This window comes from Corvus hawaiiensis, chromosome 7 (assembly GCF_020740725.1).
Source record: "Corvus hawaiiensis isolate bCorHaw1 chromosome 7, bCorHaw1.pri.cur, whole genome shotgun sequence".
NCBI lineage: Eukaryota > Metazoa > Chordata > Aves > Passeriformes > Corvidae > Corvus > Corvus hawaiiensis.
The window spans coordinates 5,672,950-5,692,419 of record NC_063219.1 but is presented as its reverse complement, the minus strand read 5'-3'; the positions used below and the strand labels follow the sequence as shown (position 1 = coordinate 5,692,419).

The 19,470-nt window shown below is 45.2% G+C and overlaps 1 protein-coding gene across 50 annotated transcripts in view; it reads right to left on the bottom strand.

Annotated features, from left to right (window-relative positions):
- The window catches only part of MAP2 (microtubule associated protein 2), a 237,265-nt gene that overhangs the window by 53,999 nt on the left and 163,796 nt on the right, over positions 1 to 19,470 (bottom strand). For 37 of the 50 annotated variants that reach the window (XM_048310160.1, XM_048310170.1, XM_048310156.1 and 34 more), the window contains one exon: positions 17,016 to 17,301. The exons of 11 other annotated variants lie outside the window; for them this stretch is intronic. In XM_048310160.1, the coding sequence (XP_048166117.1) occupies positions 17,016 to 17,277 (262 nt within the window). In that variant the 5' untranslated portion in view covers positions 17,278 to 17,301. The remainder of the gene's footprint in view (positions 1 to 17,015; positions 17,302 to 19,470) is intronic. 2 more of the 50 variants (XM_048310184.1, XM_048310185.1) reach the window with 1 other exon arrangement.

The window sequence follows — 19,470 nt, the reverse complement described above, 5'->3', positions numbered from 1 at the left end:
GGACCTACACTAATTTAAACCAAAGTTAAAACTCAAATGAATTAAGCACTCTGTGCTCCTGGTTTTGGAAGTCATCCCAGTTCTTCTATAAACCCCAGTATATCAAAACAGGAGATCTAGAATTTCCCTGTCCCAGAGACGACTCAGTGACATAAGACCTTTACAGAGTACTAAGATGCACAGGGGATGCGGAACAAGGTGCTGGTGGTATGGGGAGCCACAGCCTTCCCTGTCGGCTGGGTTTAGAAGGCCTGCTGCCTCCAAAGGCTGCTGCCCTCCTCACAAGTACATCCAGGGACACAAGAGCTACCCAATCTCTACCTCAGCCACTCTAGCACTGAGATTTACACTGAAGCAGGCATCATTCAGACATTCAGACACTCCCTCCAGATACCCCTTCCCTAACAGAGACTCAGACAGAGGCTGTTAAGTGAGGTTACATGCTGAAGACTGGCTACAGCACAATCCAGTATCTGGGATCAGATCCTGTACAAGGCCAAGATGGAATTTCAAAGCTCTCCTTCATTCCTTATCAATCCTGCTGCATTTGTCAATGGACTGTAGATGTCTCCATTGGCACATTATCTACAAACTTCTACTTCCCACAATGCTTTTCCATTCTGTTAACTTTTATAACAGACATGTTTACCAGCCCAAGAGACAGATACCCAGACAGTGGCAAGAGTCTTTTAAAATAGGTGTCTGAGCTTTCAGGTCCTGACATAAATACTTCCACAAAATAGTTCAAAAAAATACCTTTTTAAAAAATCTGCAACTATAAAGGCAAGAGCAGAAATCAGATCTGTGAGACATCTTCACAGTGATGTGTGATGTCTGTTCTTTACATGCCCTTTTAGTGGTTTTCCTTCAGACTCTAGCACTTTTTCCTCTTTCTATTCCAACCTACCACAACCTCAGGCTCAATCCATGGAGAAGCTGAGTTTGCTATGAACACCATGTCTTAGGTGAAACTGTTCAGATGTTTGTTTCTGACAGCCCTCATCCAGCAGTCTTTATCTTCTCACTCTCCCCTGTTCCCCTGTGCAATGCGGTATGATTATTCTGAGGACTGGTTTTGACAGGAGACACTGCCTGTGGGCAGGGTTCACAGCCTCTCCCTGCCTCACAGATATGTGACTGGCACTGATGCAAGGATCCTGCCAGCAGGGGAACTGGCCCTGAAAACAGCCTGCTCATCACCTCATATAACAGTGTCAGTGATTTCTGAGGCCAGAGTTGCTCCAGTCAGACCAGAGTGTCTCCTCAGTTCTTCTCCTTTCCTGCCTGTAGTCACCTGTGTTTCATTACTGCCATTCACCCAGATCACTCAGCCCACTTATCTATTGCTTCTTCCCACCTTGAGAACCCATCTCACAGCAACAGGGACAGCTCCTCCTAATAAAAAAATGCATTTCACATCCCCACAATTTCATCAGGACAGTGTTCCCAGACTGGAGCAGCAACACCCCTCCCTCTTTCTGGCAACAGCTCTACCCAATGCCACTAGGGTGGCAGCAAGACCTTGAGTTTGCTGTGGCCACAGAAGATGCCACCTGGTCTCTGTAAAGCGTAACTTGTTTAAGGCATAAACAAAGTTTAACACGCTTGAACCGTATGGCACAACAAATGCTCCAAGAGAAAACCAAAGAAAAGGGATAATAGGAAGGAGGGACAGAAAGGATATTGCAAATCGTGTCAAAACTTCACACACATTCATAGGGTCACCCCTCAAACACCTATCAAGAAAAAACTGAGCTCAGTTAAAGTAAAGGGTAATTAACATTCCTGGAGCACTGGGGCTAAAGAAGGGATTAAAGAAAGTTGCAATCAGATGGAAAAGATAAAATAATGTTTCATTAATTTTGCTACATTTTAGGGAAAGAACAGAGTACAGCAAAAGGATTAGCTACACGTATACTTGCAGAATTGTGAAAACAAAGCAATTTCAGTCAAGATGTGCCTGTCAAAATCCTCAGTGGGATTCAGTTTCCAAGGTAACCAGCACTAACTGTTGGCACAGTTGAATCTAGTCAACAACAAAAGCACAAAGAAACCTGCACTGCCTTGTGAGGCAAAACACCCCACATATTCCTGCAGAAAGAAAAGATACAAAATGGCTATTTGCGATCTTTGACGATTTGAAAAGCAAACAGGACCTATGGATTTTTTTCCCCCGGGTACTGCAATTCCGAGTGCAGTTGGGTTATAAGCCAAATAGCTATTCGATTTGTTTAGAGGCATTAGCCAGTCCCCTAAAGACAGGTCCTGAATTGATGCCCAGCTCTCCTGGAAGCTGGTGGATTACTTGTTTCAGTCAAGACTACTGAAATGTTGGGGTGAAAAAAAAGACCCAGGCATCACCGAGTGACATTTGGGATGGAAAAACCAAAGATACATCTTGGACTTGATCACTGCGATCATGACAGCTCTAAATACTGCCTTTTTGCATGCAGATTATAAGACAAATGTACAGCAGCAATCAAAGTAGTATGAGTAAGTTATATAAACCCCCAAAAATGCCAAAAGATTAGTGCTTGAGATTGAAGAAAAAAGCTGTAACATAGCGTCACAGAATTCAAATATTGGCTTTCAAACAACTTTTGTGAGTGTAAATATTTTGCTGTAAGTAGGTCCTTGATCTGGATGTTGGCAATATTAACAATACTTGGCAGGAGGTATGAAGGCAAACAATAGGAACATCAGCTTTTAAATTAAGTGCAACCACAACACAACTGACAAGTATAATTTCCCTAATAAACTCATTGACTTTAAGCTAGTGCAGCATCTATGAGGACAGGGACAGATTAATTTAATCACCAGGATTCACCAGCTAACCAGTAGAACAGGCCAGAAAAGGTCTGTGTTTTGGGAAAGAAAGTTTTGACGGTTTAATCCATTGGATCCCCAAGGTATGAACATTCAGATTATCATTGGGGAAAGATGTATGGCAGTCACTGTGTGAGAAGAGTAGGAATAGGTGAGCTACAGCTGAGTACTTGGCACAGCAGCTTCATACCCTGGTGAGCCCCACTGCAAATGCACTACACCTCTGTGTTTTGGGGTATTCAACAGCCCCTCCTATGTTGTCCTTAAACTCTAGACTGTAAATCTGAACTACCACTATCCAGCTCCTTAACACTTTTGAACGTGATGATCTTGGAGGTCTTTTCCAACCTTAGTGATTCTGTGATTCTTGTGCTGTCTGCTTTATATCAGAGTAAATCTGGTGCATAGCTGGAGTCCTGGCTGCAGCTGAGCAATGTTGGCCTGGCTGTGCTCTGGTACAAACACAAGGCTGGAGAGTGGCTTTCCTGGTGTACTAGTTTGAAAATATACCAGTGGGATGCACCAAGTCAGAATAACAATTTAACAGAGAAATCAAAAAAAATAAAGGCAAAAAACACTGGGTTAAACTGACAGAGTCAGGATACAACCTGACACCCTGTTAGTCAGGGTGGTGGTAGCAGTCCCATAAAATGGTGGCTGCAGTCCTCCTGAAGTGGTGGATGTGGTTCTTCTGAAGCAGTGGTCCTGTAGAAGGGTCTGTTCTTCCTCAGAAAGTCCAGCGGTGGCGATGTAGCTCTTGTCCTCTGGGAATCCAGTGGAAAGGTTGTCTGTGGTGTTTGGAATCTCATTATATCCAGGATGGAATGCTTGGTTCCTCCTGGGTGGAGCATCTCACAGTGGGATGATGAGTCATGAGGCAAGGCATTGTTGATGGGCTCATTAACAGAAGATAGTCCGGAGGGAGTTATCTATGAGTCATGCAGCAGGGCACCAGAAGATAGTTCGGAGGGAGGAGGCAAGGAAACACTGCCCCACCTGATTTCAACAGCTCATGAGGATGGTAATAGAATACACTGCAACCCAGGACACCTGGGCAGCCTCAGCTGCTCTGCAGCACTCAAGGAAGCAGCAGGGAAGCTCAGGCTGCCTGTCCTTGGATTGCTTCCACATGTTCTGTGTGTATAACAGTTCCCCTGCTCTGACGAAATTTTCCTGATGACTTTCTTCAGTGAGAGAGTTGGCCACATAGTCCAAATCACAGTGCAAATCACACAGTGCAAAATCTAAACTGACTCATTCTAGGAACCAGGAGCCATTGTGAAAGTTCCAGTGAGCCCCCTCCTCTGGCACCCTAGCACATTCATTTCACAGAGGCCTCTGCCACGCTGTCTAGCAGCTGTAGAACAAAACACCAAGGGATCAGTCCCCTCCTCAGCCCCCCTTGAAATATGTAAGTATGTTAAAAAAGAGTCATACCAATGTCAGTATAATGATGCTTTAAAAATGAGGCCTCATTACTGCAGTACTTTTTTCCTGTGCATTCCCTGAGTCTATCTTCTTAAGTCTACTGCCTGGAACAAAATATTTACTGTCAGCATTTCAGCATTTCTCAGCCAAATCAGAGGTGGGAAAAGCTATCAATTCTGTTTTGTCTGATGCATGGGCAATACAATTTAGAGCTAACATACTCTATTGAAGCTGACAACACCAGACCTTCAGCCAGGGTAATGCAGTGATGTCCCACTGACTTTCCTGGGACTTGGTATCAGCTCAAAACAACACCTGCACACACAAAGCAGCTATATCTTTCCCCAAAGTATTCATTCCCTAGGACTCAAGCAGAAGAAACCACTTTGGCTTCAAAACAGAGAACCAGATATTTAATCATTTGAATGTGAATAAATACACATAATGGATAATCCACTTTAAAATCAATATTAGTTTTGGACTCCAGTACAAGTTAACATTTTAAACAAACCGACTTTTAAGAACATCTGCAGAAGTCAATGAAGCATCAGCCAACTACAGCAGGTGATGCGTCCTTTAAGATTCATTTTTAGCTCCTTTTGGGATTATTTTAAACATTTTTTACAGTGTTTTCTCTGATCTTTTTTAAAAAGGATTCACAGCATGCTATAGAAACTTTGCTGGATTTAAGTTTAAAATTAACATTAACCTGTGCACATTTTGTGTGGGATTTAATCATGCCTGGTCAGGAGAGGACTGAAGATCAATCTGTCAATGCCAACAGAATGCTGGCTTAATTCATCAGGGGATATTTAACCCATAAAATGCAGCAATGCCATGCCCTGCTCACCTTAGTGCTCATGGTGTTGGTCCACCCCAGCTCTGCACTTCAGCAGCAGCAGTTCCACGGCTGATCTCTTCTAAGCCCTCCTTCCCAGTCCAGCCTGCACCTATACCAAGGCAGGCGTGTTTCTTCTGCCAATGGAGGAATGGTGCTCCTTCCAAAGGAGCATGTGCAAGTGTCCCCACAGACAGGCAGAGCTGAATGTGCTCCGTGTCATGTATAGATTAACCCAGTCCCACAGAGGCTGTGCTGTGGATGGACTTTCAGAGCAGTTCTCAGCCAAGCTCAGCAGTTCTCCCATCTCTCACCCTCTTTTCTGGTACTGCCCCAGCTGAAGGGAGTCTTGCCTCTGACCAGGACTCATCCCCAAATGCTCACACAGCCCATTCCCACCCACTGCCTGCCCACTCTTGGAGACTACCAGCTCACATCTCTATGTGTGCAATGTGATTAAGAAAGAGAAATGTGCACCTACTCTTGAATAAGGAAAATGTGAGAGATGCACATAAAAGCCCTCAGGGCATCTTCAGTGCCCATCAGTCCACTGGCACAGGCTGCCCAGAGAAGCTATGGCTGCCCTATCCCTGGAAGTGTCCAAGGTCAGGTTGGACAGGGCTTGGAGCAACCTGGTCTAGTGGAAGGTGTCCCTGCCCATGGCATGGGATTGGAACGAGATGAGCTTTAAGACCCCTTCCCACCCAAACCATTCTATGGTTCAGTGACCTTCTGAACTACCAATTCCACTTCTGCCAAAGCTATCTTCCCATGGCACTTAAACACCTGCAAGCTTCTGCAGCCATGATGCTGGATATGTCCAGCTGCTGAGGGGAGAGCTGAGACCAGGGCTGGGGGCACTGCAGCCTCCAAGAGAGCTGCATCCAGAGGCTGAGCTCCTAAGTGTACTGAAAAGCAGGAGCAGTTGTGGAAATTCCAGGTTGCAGAGGAGCTACACTGGCTGGCTGAGATAAAGCTGGAAGCACATACGGAGATCAAGAGGGAAAAAAGGCAGACAACATAAGTGAGAAAGGAGAAAGAGAAGGAAGAGCTGACAGAGCAATTGTTGAGAAGGATGGAATATTCTTAAATAGAGAGAAAGGATGACAGGGAAAGGAAAGAGAAAGCAACTCATACACAGGAACAGCTAGGGATTAGTTTCAGCTCACCAACAACCTGTGCAGGCTGAGTTACTCTAGATGTGGCACATACTCTGAATTTGGGGTAAAAAAGCAACAGTCACCACTGAATCCTATTCCCTTGTCTCTGTATCCTCATCCTATTCCCTCCATCTATATGTGGTGTAAGGCTGTGGATGAAAACAGTTTGAGTACGTCAGCAAGACTGCCACATCTACACAGCACTGGCGGCTGATACATTAAAAAAAAAGAGCAGAAGTATCTGTTTGGCCAGATACACGGGCAGAGGACCAGACTGTAAATCAGTTTTATCCTAACTGCCATAAGCTATATGGGTTGCTGGAAGCTGTACCAAACTGATCATATATCATTATGAATTAGTCTCAAGGAAAGAAATAGGAACAAAAAGCAAAGTACCTGGGGTTTATTTTCCCCTCCCAGTGCCTCCAAGTAAAACTGATTTCAATGAACTATTCAATCTTCTCAGTTCTGAGTGAAATGACTCTCTAGGAAGCAGCTAAGAGGTTTTCCTGCCCTGGAGCTAATGATATCTCTCAGTTATTTTCCATATACTGCATGGAACTAAAACTAAAGTTTTGAACAGTTGTTTTCCACACACAGGAGAAGGGCTCACTCCCATGATCTAATGTACACAACTGGGATGCCTTGAGTTTCCTGCACTTTTTGCGTATCATGAGGAATGCCTCAGTACTAACAAAACCCCAAGAAACAACCAAAATTGCATTTCTACATCATCGCTTCAGAAGAGGTTTTCCAAGCACCACTGTGCTCTGTAGTCAGTCTGTGAAACAGCAGAGAAAATGAAAACGTTTTGCTCAGAATCTCCCAAACAACAAATGACAGCGTAAACACCATCACACAGACATCTAACTTTGAGTCTTGTCTTTGAATTTCCAGATCAGCTGTTGGTAGGGATATGCACTGGACCATCAGTGCTCATCTGCCAGCTAATGCCAACTATTTTGTGCTAACTTCCATCTCTTCAGCTGGCAAAGGCAAGCAAATCTGTCATTATCATTAGAAGGACTGAATTTAAAGTGAGCAGTTAATCTACCAGTAGCAACTCCACAGAACAAAAAACTCTTAACGAAAACACCAGTACACACTAAGTTTTGCTGTCCTTACCCAGGATATGAATACAGCAAGAGAGGAGATGGTTTCTTCTCTATATTGTAACATATATATCTGTATCACAGATTAAAACAGCATGAAAGACAATGACAGGGAGTTGTCCCTTGCTTCCTTCTACTATTTCCTTTGAGTTTCTAACTCAAATTAAAACCCAGATTGCCTTTGCTTTCCAAATTTAATAGAGTAGCTCATCATGGTTAGTTGAATCAAGGAATTTTCATATATATCTCTCTCGTACTTTGTACAGAAAATATACCTCAAAGTAATATTTTCTTTTAATTTCCCTGAAAGTTGTGCCTCAGTGAGGACTACAGAGTGAGGTCCCAATCACAAAGTGCTCGCAGTCTCTTCCCTATCTCCCTTAACCTTGAGAAGCAAATGCTAGAGGAAAAGAGGAAAAAACCGAAATCCTCCTTTCCTTTGTCAGCCAGCCTGGCTGTGGCTCACAGACGTCACAGGGCGCCTGTGCACTCCTGAATGCTAAATAAGCTCCCAGGCTACATACTTTCTGTCAGTAGAGCTTAAATGAGATCTCACTTTAAGCAGGGCTGTGTTGGCGTGGCAACAGGAAAAAAAAGGAATCAGCAAGCCTGACACTCCTTGCCAGGAGCAGCAGACTTTGTGTGACTCTCATTTCTGTGAGAGATGTTATAGCACCTACCTCCTCTCCACCAAAGGTTAAAACTGTGGCCGGTGGGTGTGGAAGGGCTGATGTTCAGCCTGTGTGCTGGCAGGACTTGCCCCCATCAGGCAGACCTGGGGATGCCTTGTCCTGGGCTTTCCTTAGCCTGGGCTGGAAAGCGCATAAACCAAACACCTGAGCTTCCACAATGGAAAAACGGGAAGAAAGGATTTGCGAAGTGCAGGGCTGAGTGGGTTAATGACCACACCTCCAGACACAGGTCAAGGGACCTGGAAATGGGGCCGGCAATGCCCACCAGCACATCCCATGCCATCATGTAAGAACCGGCTGCTTCCCTTTCAAGGTGACTTTGGAGAAGATACCATCTCAGCTCTGCCTGAAACAAGAGTAGCTGTGTGCCTGCAAAACAAGGCTCTGTTGTTTAGTAATGAACCTTCTTCAAAATCTTCCTGCCCTCAGATCAAAACTGGAATGAAAGATTATATGCTGGCACAGTCCCCAGCAATACCACCTTCCAGCTGCAATTACAGAGACCTCTGCTCAGTGCCGAATATTGCCCAGTGTTTCTGAAAGTCCTTTATTATGCCATCATGGTGATGGAGACCATGATAGACCCTTTAAATACAATAGGAATGAGCCTTTGAAGTGCCCCATCTCTACCTCTCTCAAGGGGCAGAGCTGAGGCCAGCCCAGAAGGCAGAAGACTGAGGGGAGGTGTGGTGGGGTTTTAAGAGGTCTAGTTTTTTTCCTGTTAAAGGAATTTTCCCCCATTCTGTTACTAAGACGATAAATCGCTAGGTGCTTAAGAGAAAACAAAAGACCTGGCTGCTCCTTTTGTTTCACCTGGGTGTGTGGTCAGTTCACTCTCCTCGTTGGGAGAGAGAGGAGCCGCTGCTTCTTTTCCGGCCGCTTTTCTTTCTGCTGGAAACAACACCGGGATCTCAAAGCCGCCTTCCCTGCCCTGCTGGAGGCCGGGCTGTGGCCGCCCTGCCCCGCTGCTGCTTCGAGCTTTCGCTGCGCTGTAGCCGTGCTCTCCCTGCCTGCCCAGATCTCCGGGGGGTTCCCCGCTTGGATATATCACATCTGCCACCCGGGATTTGTGCTCGTCCCTGCCGCTCCAGCCTGCTGGTCCAGCCTGCCGCTCCAGTCTGCTGTTCCCGAGGGCCTGGCTGGACACCGGGGCCAGCTGCCCAGTGGTTTGTGAAGCTCCTTTGTTCCATCCTTCCCCGGGATCCCCGGGCACCGGTGCCGCGTGCTCCCCGAGCTCGCTCCGGAGCGCCCCCTGCAGCCGCGGGGGAACCATCGCACCTGCCCTGCTCACCGGGAGCCGCCAGCGCCCCTGCTGGCTGCGAGCGGAACTGCACCCGAGGGGAAAGGGCCTGACAGCCGAGAAGGCTGGCACTGGGTTTGTGATTGTTTGCTGTTACTGCCATAGTTACTGTTGTTTGTTTGACTGGTTATATATATAATAGTAAAGAACTGTTATTCCTATTTCCCACATCTTTGCCTAAAAGCCCGTGATTTCAAAATTATAATAACTCGGAGGGAAAGGGGTTACATCTGCCATTCCAAGGGAGGCTTCTGCCTTCCTTAGCAGACACCTGTCTTTCAAACCAAGACAAGGTGCCACACAGTCCTGCACAGTGCTGGGCCACCTGTCCATGGCTCCACCTGCACAGACCTCCTGGTTGATCTGGGGTAGCTCTTTCCACCCTTGTACCTTTTCTCCTAGCTTTTACAAGTCCTGTCTACTTTATATAATTTATAAATGCACAAGCTGTCTCCTACCACACACTTTGAAAACTGAAAAGGACTCTAGCAGAACAGGCCACAAACTAAAATGTGTCTTCTAGGCACAACTGCCCCACCAGTCACTCCGCTAATGCCACTGCTGGATGGTCAAGATCTGACCAACAGAAACAGCAAAGTCTGCATTTGCAGCCCTCATTAGAACAGGTACTTTAACATGGACGGTGGGGAGGGAGGGCAGAGGCAAACGTAAGAAGCAGAGACAAGGCAAAATGAAACAAATATGGAATGCATTCCATATTTGACAGGTTCAGCAGCAATAACTCTCCTGGCTACAGCAGTCCCCCAAGAAGGGCTGCAGATGTTTTCAAAAGGCAACTTCGACAAACAGAGCTTATGGCATACAGTCTAAACTATGGTGTGGCTGGAACATGTTACGAAAGATGCTTCATCCATATCCCAGCCATCTTCCTTGTTACATCTCCGAGGTTATCGATTACATTTTCTGACAGCACCAAGTAAGCGCTGGTTGCCAAGACAACACAGGAATGCTGCTCTTGCTTCTTAAGGAAGCACAGCTACTTTTGCAATGCTTGTATTGTAACAAAAAACCACTAAAGTGAATTGAAACACCAACAGGGAGCCCAGAGCAAATGGCTGGTTGATGCCTGCTCTTGGCCAGATGCAACACTGATGTGGCACAAATGCAGCAGTTGGCTCTAATGGTGTTACTGCACCTGGTTTTCAAAAGCAAATCTGAACTACACACTCCCAGAAAAGCTCAGGGATAAAAGAGATTTATGGCTGATGTTCTCTATGTGTCTGACTCCCAGCCATGGGAACCAACATAACCTGCACACCAGGTTATCTCATCCTACTCCCTTTCAGGCAGTAATTTTTGCATTCTGCCCACATCTGTGCCAGACCCTCCAAGCTCCTACCAATACATGTCAATCACTGACTGATTTCTGAAGCCCCAAGATGAGGTGGGAGGGCAGAGCCAGCCCCTCAGAGAGGTTATGACTGGACATAAAACAATGTCTTACCGGATTGACTGATAGGCCAGCCACAGGAAAACCCACAGAGACTGGTCTATATAGTAATTACTGAATATTTTACAGTCAGGGAGAAGATAGCTGTAGGTAGGGAATGTGAAAAGATAGAATTACTGTGCCTTCATTCCCAGTCCTCTGCAGAACAACTGCGAAAGATCTTTATAGCAAGGTTAACAGAGACTGGTAAAAACCCCAGCATTTTCTACAAGTGCCCCAGAGTGGGTTGCCCCCACCTTCACTGTCTTCAGCAACATAATTTGAATATGTCTATATGTCCCAGAAAATGACACTTGTACTACACTTAAAACAGAGAAGAAAAGTTTCAGACGCCTGGTATGTTCGCCTGTATCTAAACTGGCAGAGATGATGGTGTACAGTAATTACTGTCACATTTCCTGGGCAAAGGGAGGGAGATCAAAATGCCTAATTAACAGCTTCTTTCCCATAGGAGCCACCAATGACACGGTAAGATACCTTCTTCCAGCTCTGTAAAATAAGTAACAGAAATAGGACAAACCCAGCAGTCACATTCAGCTCTGAATGTCACTGGTTTTACATCCTTCTGTGCATTTTGTCTGCATTGCTCAAGACATGCTGCTTGCTGAAAATGCACATTTGACAACAAGGCTGGGAGGCTTCTTTGGGAAACAGGCATTCAGGGCTTATCGGGGGGCGGGGGGGCTTACTAACTCCAGAAGGACTTGGGCAGCAGCAGGACAGCCAGTGCAAACAGCCAAAAAAAAAGGAAAGCTCTGACAAAAGCAGTCCTGTTGGAAAGAAAGACCGAAAAGGCCTCCAAACAAAGAAGGCCTGTTTCTATGTCTACTGCCAGTGCCATCATTACCACTTGTACGGCAAGAGAGAGAGAAAGGAAAAGGAGATCAAATCAGATGTCACTAGATGAGGGAACAAATCATTAGCACACCAGGGGACCAGGCTATGACTCTCAGTGCATTTCAGCCTGGAGAGGCTGTTGCATTTAGTGACCCCAAATACGGTGCTGCCATTCTGCTCCACTGCAGCTCCAGGCCTAGTTCAGAGGGACTGAGGGCCCTCAGCCCACACAGCTAAGCACCATGGTGATTTTCTAACAGTGCTGTGCTGATGAGGGCTGTGAACAAGATCCTCTTTACCTGAAGACTGGCTACTGTAAGGCAAGCCTATGGAAGACAATGGGATACAGACTGTTTCCTTGACACACAGCAGGAGGCTGAAACAAGCACAATTCCTGCCTTCAACATGTTGGTCTTTTTTTTGCATAGCTATCCCAAAGGGACTCTGCTCAAGCACTACTTGCTACGACAGGGCAGTCTTTCAGGCTCACATTCCATGCACCTTATAGAAATATGCTTGTTTAAAAGATGGTCAGAGGAATAAGTCTGTTCCAGATGCCCATTTAGTCCAGCTGAACAAAGCCTGAAACAAAGGGCTGAATTAGAATAAATTACATTCCAAGTTGTAATGTGGTTTGTCTCTCCCTAGTTTTCAGTTGTTTCCTGCTGTCTGAATCCCCTCCTTTCTGGGCTAGTAGTATCTACCATCACACAAAAGCTGGTTTGTCTCTGGATAAGGAGATAAAATTGGATCTCTTTCTATTGTCCGTAGCTTATCTTAAAATTTTCCTTCTTTCCCTGCCTCTTCCCACCCCTGCTTTGCTCCCTCACAGCCTCCATCTCACCAGCTCTCCTGCTGCTGAGTCTGTTCCCCCACATTCCTCAGCCCCTTACTCCTCCCTCAGCTCAATACTGCCACTTCTTCGTTCCTCTTCACAGGTCTAGGGCGCTCTCTTTCTGGTTCGCTTACAGACTAACACACACCAGTGTCTGCGTTCCCCCAGCCACCACAAATTCCAGCCTCTCTCATGGATCTGGTCATGGACTGCCTCTTATCCACCTTCCTCGTGACTCCAGAGCCAAAAGTGCCCAACCTGCAGTCAGATTGCTGTGCCATGTCAGCAATCTGAACCTGCTACATTTTACCACAATCCCTTTGCATCCCACATGGTTTGGCTTCCCTGCCAGTTAATGAAGGGCTAAGTTTTGTCACTCTGGTGTGACATGTTACTGCCCTCAACATTGTCTGACACCAGGACACAGACACTGTCCTGAGGCTCTGGTATTAGATTTCAGGAAATGCTTTCCCTTCATCTGTCAAAAAAATAATTCATCAAGTAACAGTGCGGGTAATCCAAACTCCCTCCAATTCCAAACCTGAATTTGGCATATAATGAAGAAAGCACTTAATCAGTTGAGTCACTGTATATAAAGACATATTGTAGAAGATGCTTCACAATGTTCACCACTATTATCCCTAATTATATAAATTTGACTAGTTAGTTACTACATTACTGAAAAAATAGATGCATATTAAGTGTAAAAAGCCAAACCTTTGCAGCTTGATGTTCTTGCAATTCAAATAAAATGGATTATGTTGAATTGCTGGTTCCCAGAGAATGCTGCAGCGCATCTGTACTCCTCCTCACAGCTTCCTCCCAGTTAGCTGACCACAACTTTCCAGTGAGCAAATAAAAGGCTGCCACTCCCATGTTTCACTGCAGGTCAGACACATCCCATGCTCTACCATGGGGTCCAATCCAAGCTTTCCTTGTCAGCCCACTTCAGAGTGAGTTTCTGAGGATTACACTATCACATCCCTTTGCATCACACATTTCACGTGACATGAAAATGTTTGGCTTGACAAAACCTACAGATCTCATTCTCCACTCTTTATAATTCCATGGTCCTCACCAAAGATGCTCTGTGTGTGCAAGTGAAAAGGGACATGGACAGGCATGAAACAGGGAGAACACATTGAAACTCGGTAGTCTCAGGTTGTGGGATGCTGCAGACTGCACCAAAGGCAAAGTGTCTTCAGGAGCACCTCCAGAACAGCATGGGATTTGTGTCTGGCCGAAGTGCAGGACTCAGCTGATCTGCCAGGGGTAGCCCAAGTACTTATACGAATTTATAGCCACAAAATGCATACAAAAAGAAATAGGTGCTTTACCACCCACACTTGTATCACACCCCTAATAGATTCCTGTGGGCTATGCCAAAAAACCTGGCCTATTCTCCTGCACGTATCTACCTTTGACTTGGGTGGCTGCTGGATCAGGCCCTGAGGCTGCCCTGTCCACAGCTCTGTGCACCCTCCCACGTTCCCATCGGTCCATTTGAAAGGAAGGCATCGATGTGTCTCCATAATGCAGCCATTACCAGCATGATACTGACACAGATCAATCAAACGCAATACAACAGCCAGATTCAGAGGATTCCAAAAATTGAGGTCAGGCTCAGTAACTCTTTAGACAGACGCTGAGAGAGAGAAAGAGAGACATATATACACAAAGGCACATTTTAACTGTGCAAACCTAAAAATGTCACTTGTAGTGATGGACTGGATGCGTTTTGGGAAGAACTGTTACTTCCTCCCCCATTATCATCCCTTGCCTCTGCATCAGTGTTGGCATAAGATGCGTTTGTCCCAGTGGCCTTATCCTAACTTTTCCCTTAACACACAGCCCTCTGATTTTACAGCACAAGCCCTGCGAATGGGTGTCGTGCTGCTTTGCTGTGCCTTGAAGGGTCTATCGCCCTGCTACAGAACACCTCTTCCTAGGAGAGGGCCATTTTGTGGCTAAATCCCAGCTCCTGGGTCAGTCAGATGCAGCAGCCCTTCCTTAGGCGAAACACCTCAAAAATGCACCAGGGATTGGGAGACATACAGCTGCCTGGGAAAACCCTGTTTAAACTAGTGCTCTGCTGCGCATGAGCTGGTTGTTGCAGTTGCTGGGGATTTACAGACTCCAACATGAAGGCTGAGAAGCCAAAGATTTCCTAGGCTACAGTGCTGGACTTGTACCAGAGAAAATAAAATCCCTGTACGTCTACTCAAACCCACAGCTTGGCTTAATTATCTCCATTGACCTTGGCTTCCTGTGCATTTTCTGCTCAGATGTTTGGAGTCAGTAAGCTACTACAAATGATTAAATGATTCACATTATTGACAATTATGTGTATCAGAGTGGTATTTAAAAACCCTACTTGATGCAACACCACACTGAAGTTACAATCTGCAAGCAAACGCAGCAAAGATGACTAAATTTTGTTGTGAATAACAATTCTGATTTCAAGATCAAACTCTGAATCGAACACCAAAGATCTAGAAGTCCTGCCTCACATTGCATTAAGCACATCCAGTTAAGTAAATACTAGTAAAAGTGGCAATAGACACTCTGGTCCCTTTCTATCACTACAGTAAGTTGCCAACTGGTTTCTCCTTCAAAAAGACAAAAAATATTGAAAAACACGTATCTTAAGTATCCTAGGATGGCTTACATTGCATTATTTATACGTGGGCTTAGCCAGAGTGTGAGCGTGCAGTGCACAAGTTTCCAGAGAGCTAGGAATTCAGGCACGAAGGCAAGCAGTTCTACGGACTTTTCCAGTGCTCAAGGACAAAGATGTCATGAGATAAGCTATATTAAGACTCCCAAACAAAAGGTTATCAACAGTAAGTCTCCACACCAGAGACCTTAGAGTCTGAGCACACAGTGAGAAAACAGCAGGGAAGGAAGAAATAAGGCCACAAAGTGGTGACTGAAGCAAACTTCACCTGGATCAAGAGTAATCTTGTTCCTTCAGCAAATGTGTGTCCAGCACTACTGCATGCCCTAGAACATTCTTCCTCATTTTGTCTTGTTCTGCTTTTAACCACTTGCCTCAAAAAGCGACATGAAAAGGCATTACTCCAATGCCTGCTGATGGCCAGCAGTGGTTTCCTTCCTCCTGTCACCCATTAGCTGCAAACTTAATTAAATGTTCGGATCTCTCTCTGACCAGCACTCAGACCCTGAGCTTGAGAGAGCCTGAGAAAAGCATTTCTCTCCTCCCTTTCTAAGGATAGGAAATTCCTCTTCATCCTTTAAAGTTATCCCTGCTTTTCTATATGTATGGGGAAACTTGTCCAACATGGAGCGACAAATCTGTGGCAAAGATGAGAAATGCACTCAGTCTCCTCACTGCTAAGAACTACAGCATCTCACCCCTCCTGCTTATTTGCTGGCTAAACATAGCATAAAGTTGGGTTACAGCAAAGAGACAAGACCTTGTTATCATCTCCCCAATCATCCACACTGTGTTCACCTGAATGCTCACACATGATTTCTTTTACCTTAGCCAAAATTTGAAAGCCAATCTGCAAGAAGAGACTTAAAATATAAACACATTTACTTTTAGCAGAGATCTCCATTTCCAGCACAATTGCTTATGAAATGACTATGGTCCAGGATCCTTAAAATTCTCCAGCTGCTGAGAAGTTATGGATAGCATCTCCAAATGTTGTCAACAGCCAACAAAACATTACTAGAAATATCTCTTTAGCATGCATGAACAGATGCATCAAGGGCAGTTGCGTCTATACAAGAGAAATTCTTCTTGCACTGCACTTTTGGGGTTTGGAGTAGGAACTCTGCACAAAGATAATTAGCATTTACTTCTAAAACAGGAAACTTGCCTTGCATATTTCATTTTGACACAGTCACACTCTTCTTTTTTTTTTTGTGCAAATACCAAGCTGAATTCTAAAAACCTTACATAGTTTACAAATAGACAAAATCCCAGAGAGCATCCAGCAAAATATGGCTGGGCAAGAATGAATAAATGCTGACACTGAACTGTGGTGTTCCCAGTCAGAAAGAACAATACCTTGCTTATGCCAATAGTACATGGTTTCAAGAAGGTGTTGTTACTTGTGAGCAACAACAGGAGAATCCATCTTTCTTGCACACACAAATGCACAAGCCATCCATGCACAACTGTTGGGCAGTTTCCTACTCCCTCATAGCCCAGAGGACCTGAGCAGCTGCTTTGCACCAGTCTGTTGTCGCATCCCTTGACAGGTAACCCTGACCCAGTTACAAAGATGCACTAAGGCATGGTTATGCCTTTCCTGAAGCCTTCTCAGAGCACTGCCCAGAATCCTGAGTATGTATGACCTGTTGTAAGCCTGGGTGAAGATGTAGCTCTTGCAGTGAAGAGCTAAAGCCCTTCCAAAGCACATACACCCTCCTGTCAGCTCCTCCATGCCCCAGGGCATTCTTGACTCCACCTAACATTTCCCCTTGGAGAACTACCCAGAGGTCTGCGGAGCCCTGTGTTCTGCAGCAGGGCATCGAGATGCATTACCTGCAGTCTCCCTGTTCCCCGATGACAACTCTCCGTTGATCCCATTCTCTTTGGTCTGAGCATATGTCCCTGGCTGCTCATGGCTGCCCAGCCTCAGCTCCTCATCCTCTTGGTACGAAAATCCATTGGCACTTCTGACCAGTCCGGCACTTGCGCCACCCTGATCCTTAATTTCAGGTGAATGTGGGTGTGAAGAAGCCTCTGTTAGCTGACCTGAAGTCCAGTGCGGTGCCTTGGCTTCGTCTTTCCTATCCTCGGCCATGGCTCCTTGCCTTCACCACTTGGCCTGTAATGACATGAGCAGGAGAGATCAGTTCCAAATGAGTGACCATGTCCCTGACTGTCAGCACAAGCACGTCACCAGCAGTGTTGCTGGTAAATTCAGGTCTGGCAGAGGAAAGAAGCATCTCAGTGTGTTTTTCTTAGCTGTGAGTGAACTGATTTAAACCCAAAAGAAACCACCTGAAGTAAAAATTATGGGTCAAGTCTTCCCTGACTCTCACATGCCTTGCAATTATTAGCACCATTTTCTTGATGGCTGCCCATTCAATAATCTGATTTTAACTCATTAATTACAGTTAAAATATCAACCCAATTAACAAGAAATGAATCTGTCATCACAGTGCCACAACACCGTCCCAGGGCAATAAAGGAAGAATGCCACAACTGCTACAAGTGAAGCTGCTGCTGCAGTTGCACCAAGGGGGTGCTTGTCAGGCACAGAAGCACAAGGTGACGCGGCCTCTCCAGCACATGCAATCTGCTGCTTGTTGTGACAGAAGCCAGATTTGGGAATTTGCACTGGGTTCCTGAACACCCATGCTGTTTGACCCTCACTTAAATGCTGTTAAATCCCCTCACTTGCTGTTCTGTGAACATTCACACCCATTCCCTTTTGTCCAGAACAGTCCATGGGGAACAGTTTGTTTCTCACATAAGCACTTACATTCTCTTTTGACTATCAGTATTTGTACAGAAATAAAACTAATCATTATGTGCTACTTCACACATATTTCTCTCCTGTTAGTTGGCTCTCATTTGTCCAAGCCAAGGAAAGAAGCCACTGCATAAGCCATAGCACTTGGCTATTCCTCACAGATAAATGCAGCAGTAGCTCCTCAACATGTAAACCTAGGAGGCAATAAATCATAATCGTGTTTTGATGATAAGGTAGCCTCTGGAGAGGAGAAGGTGACCTGCCCTGATTTAGCTACTTCAAAGTGAAAACCAGTGGGCCTTTTCCAAAAGGACTTGCCACCTCTTTTTTTCCCCGGAAGAAAAAAAAAATAAAAGCAGTGAGCAGAATGCAGTCAAGCAGCCACATATCACAGAGGCCGAGCAGTCTAGAAAAGGCAGCACAAACTGGATAGTACATATTTTCAAGACATTTAACAAAAAACAAACCATAAAAAGAAACAGGTTTCCATACTGTCAGGTCAGTTCGAAGAAAACCTCTAAACATGAGAAAAGGCTATTGTTATTTGCCAGATAATCATTCATAATTGATAATTTGACCTCTTTCTGATCTGATATTATAATTTAATAATAATGGATTTCAGAGCTACTTCAGATTTTTAAAAAATCATGGTGAATCACAAAATTAGGTTTCATTCACAATACATGACTCAAACTGGAGTTCCATACCAAAAAGGACTAAAAACTCTTTTGCCTCATGGTGAAATCATGTTGCTTTAGGAAGTGCTCTACCCACTCTTCCCCCGATCCAGCATAATTCCCTGGAGGTAACTAACTGCATAAAGACTGAAGGAGCAGGTGAAACTTGCAGTCCAGGTTTTCCTTTGAGCTGTAATGACAATGATGGGCTGAGCAGTATCACATGCCTCAGTCAACCACAAGTAAGAAAGGAGTAAACACACTCCATATCCCTTTTCTTTCCCCACCTCCTTTACCCTGATGGGAGACTCAACAGGGAGACATTCTGCATGTCCAGACAAAGCTTTAAAGCAGCCATCTCACATCATACCAGGAGAGCTGATGGTGTCATTACAAAGAACAGCTCAAGCTGGGCAAACACCCCCTCCTACAAACAAAAAAAATATACCTCTGCCTCTAGATCTGTTTACTGCATGATACTAGAGTACGTTTTCTGATCAGAGGCTTTCCAAAACGTGAGGCCACTGGACAAATGTCTCCCTTTTTACAGGAATGAGCAGCACACACCCAAAGCCACCAACATTTGGGATCTGAGGACAGAAAAAATCCTGTTCTGGGAAAAAAAGGGAGACAATTCTCATTTATGTCCTTTGGGGAAGCTCAGGAAAAAACCACAAAAACCCCACAAAAAACAACCAAAGAAAAAGCCCAAGCCCTAACTCAAGGCTTTCCTCACCAACCCAGTGTGCTTTCAAGCTGAGAGTGACACCCAGGAGCAGCAAGAACCTGCCCACCAGCTTCACCAGTTCAGCCCCTGGGACACCCATGAGAGGAGCCCAGA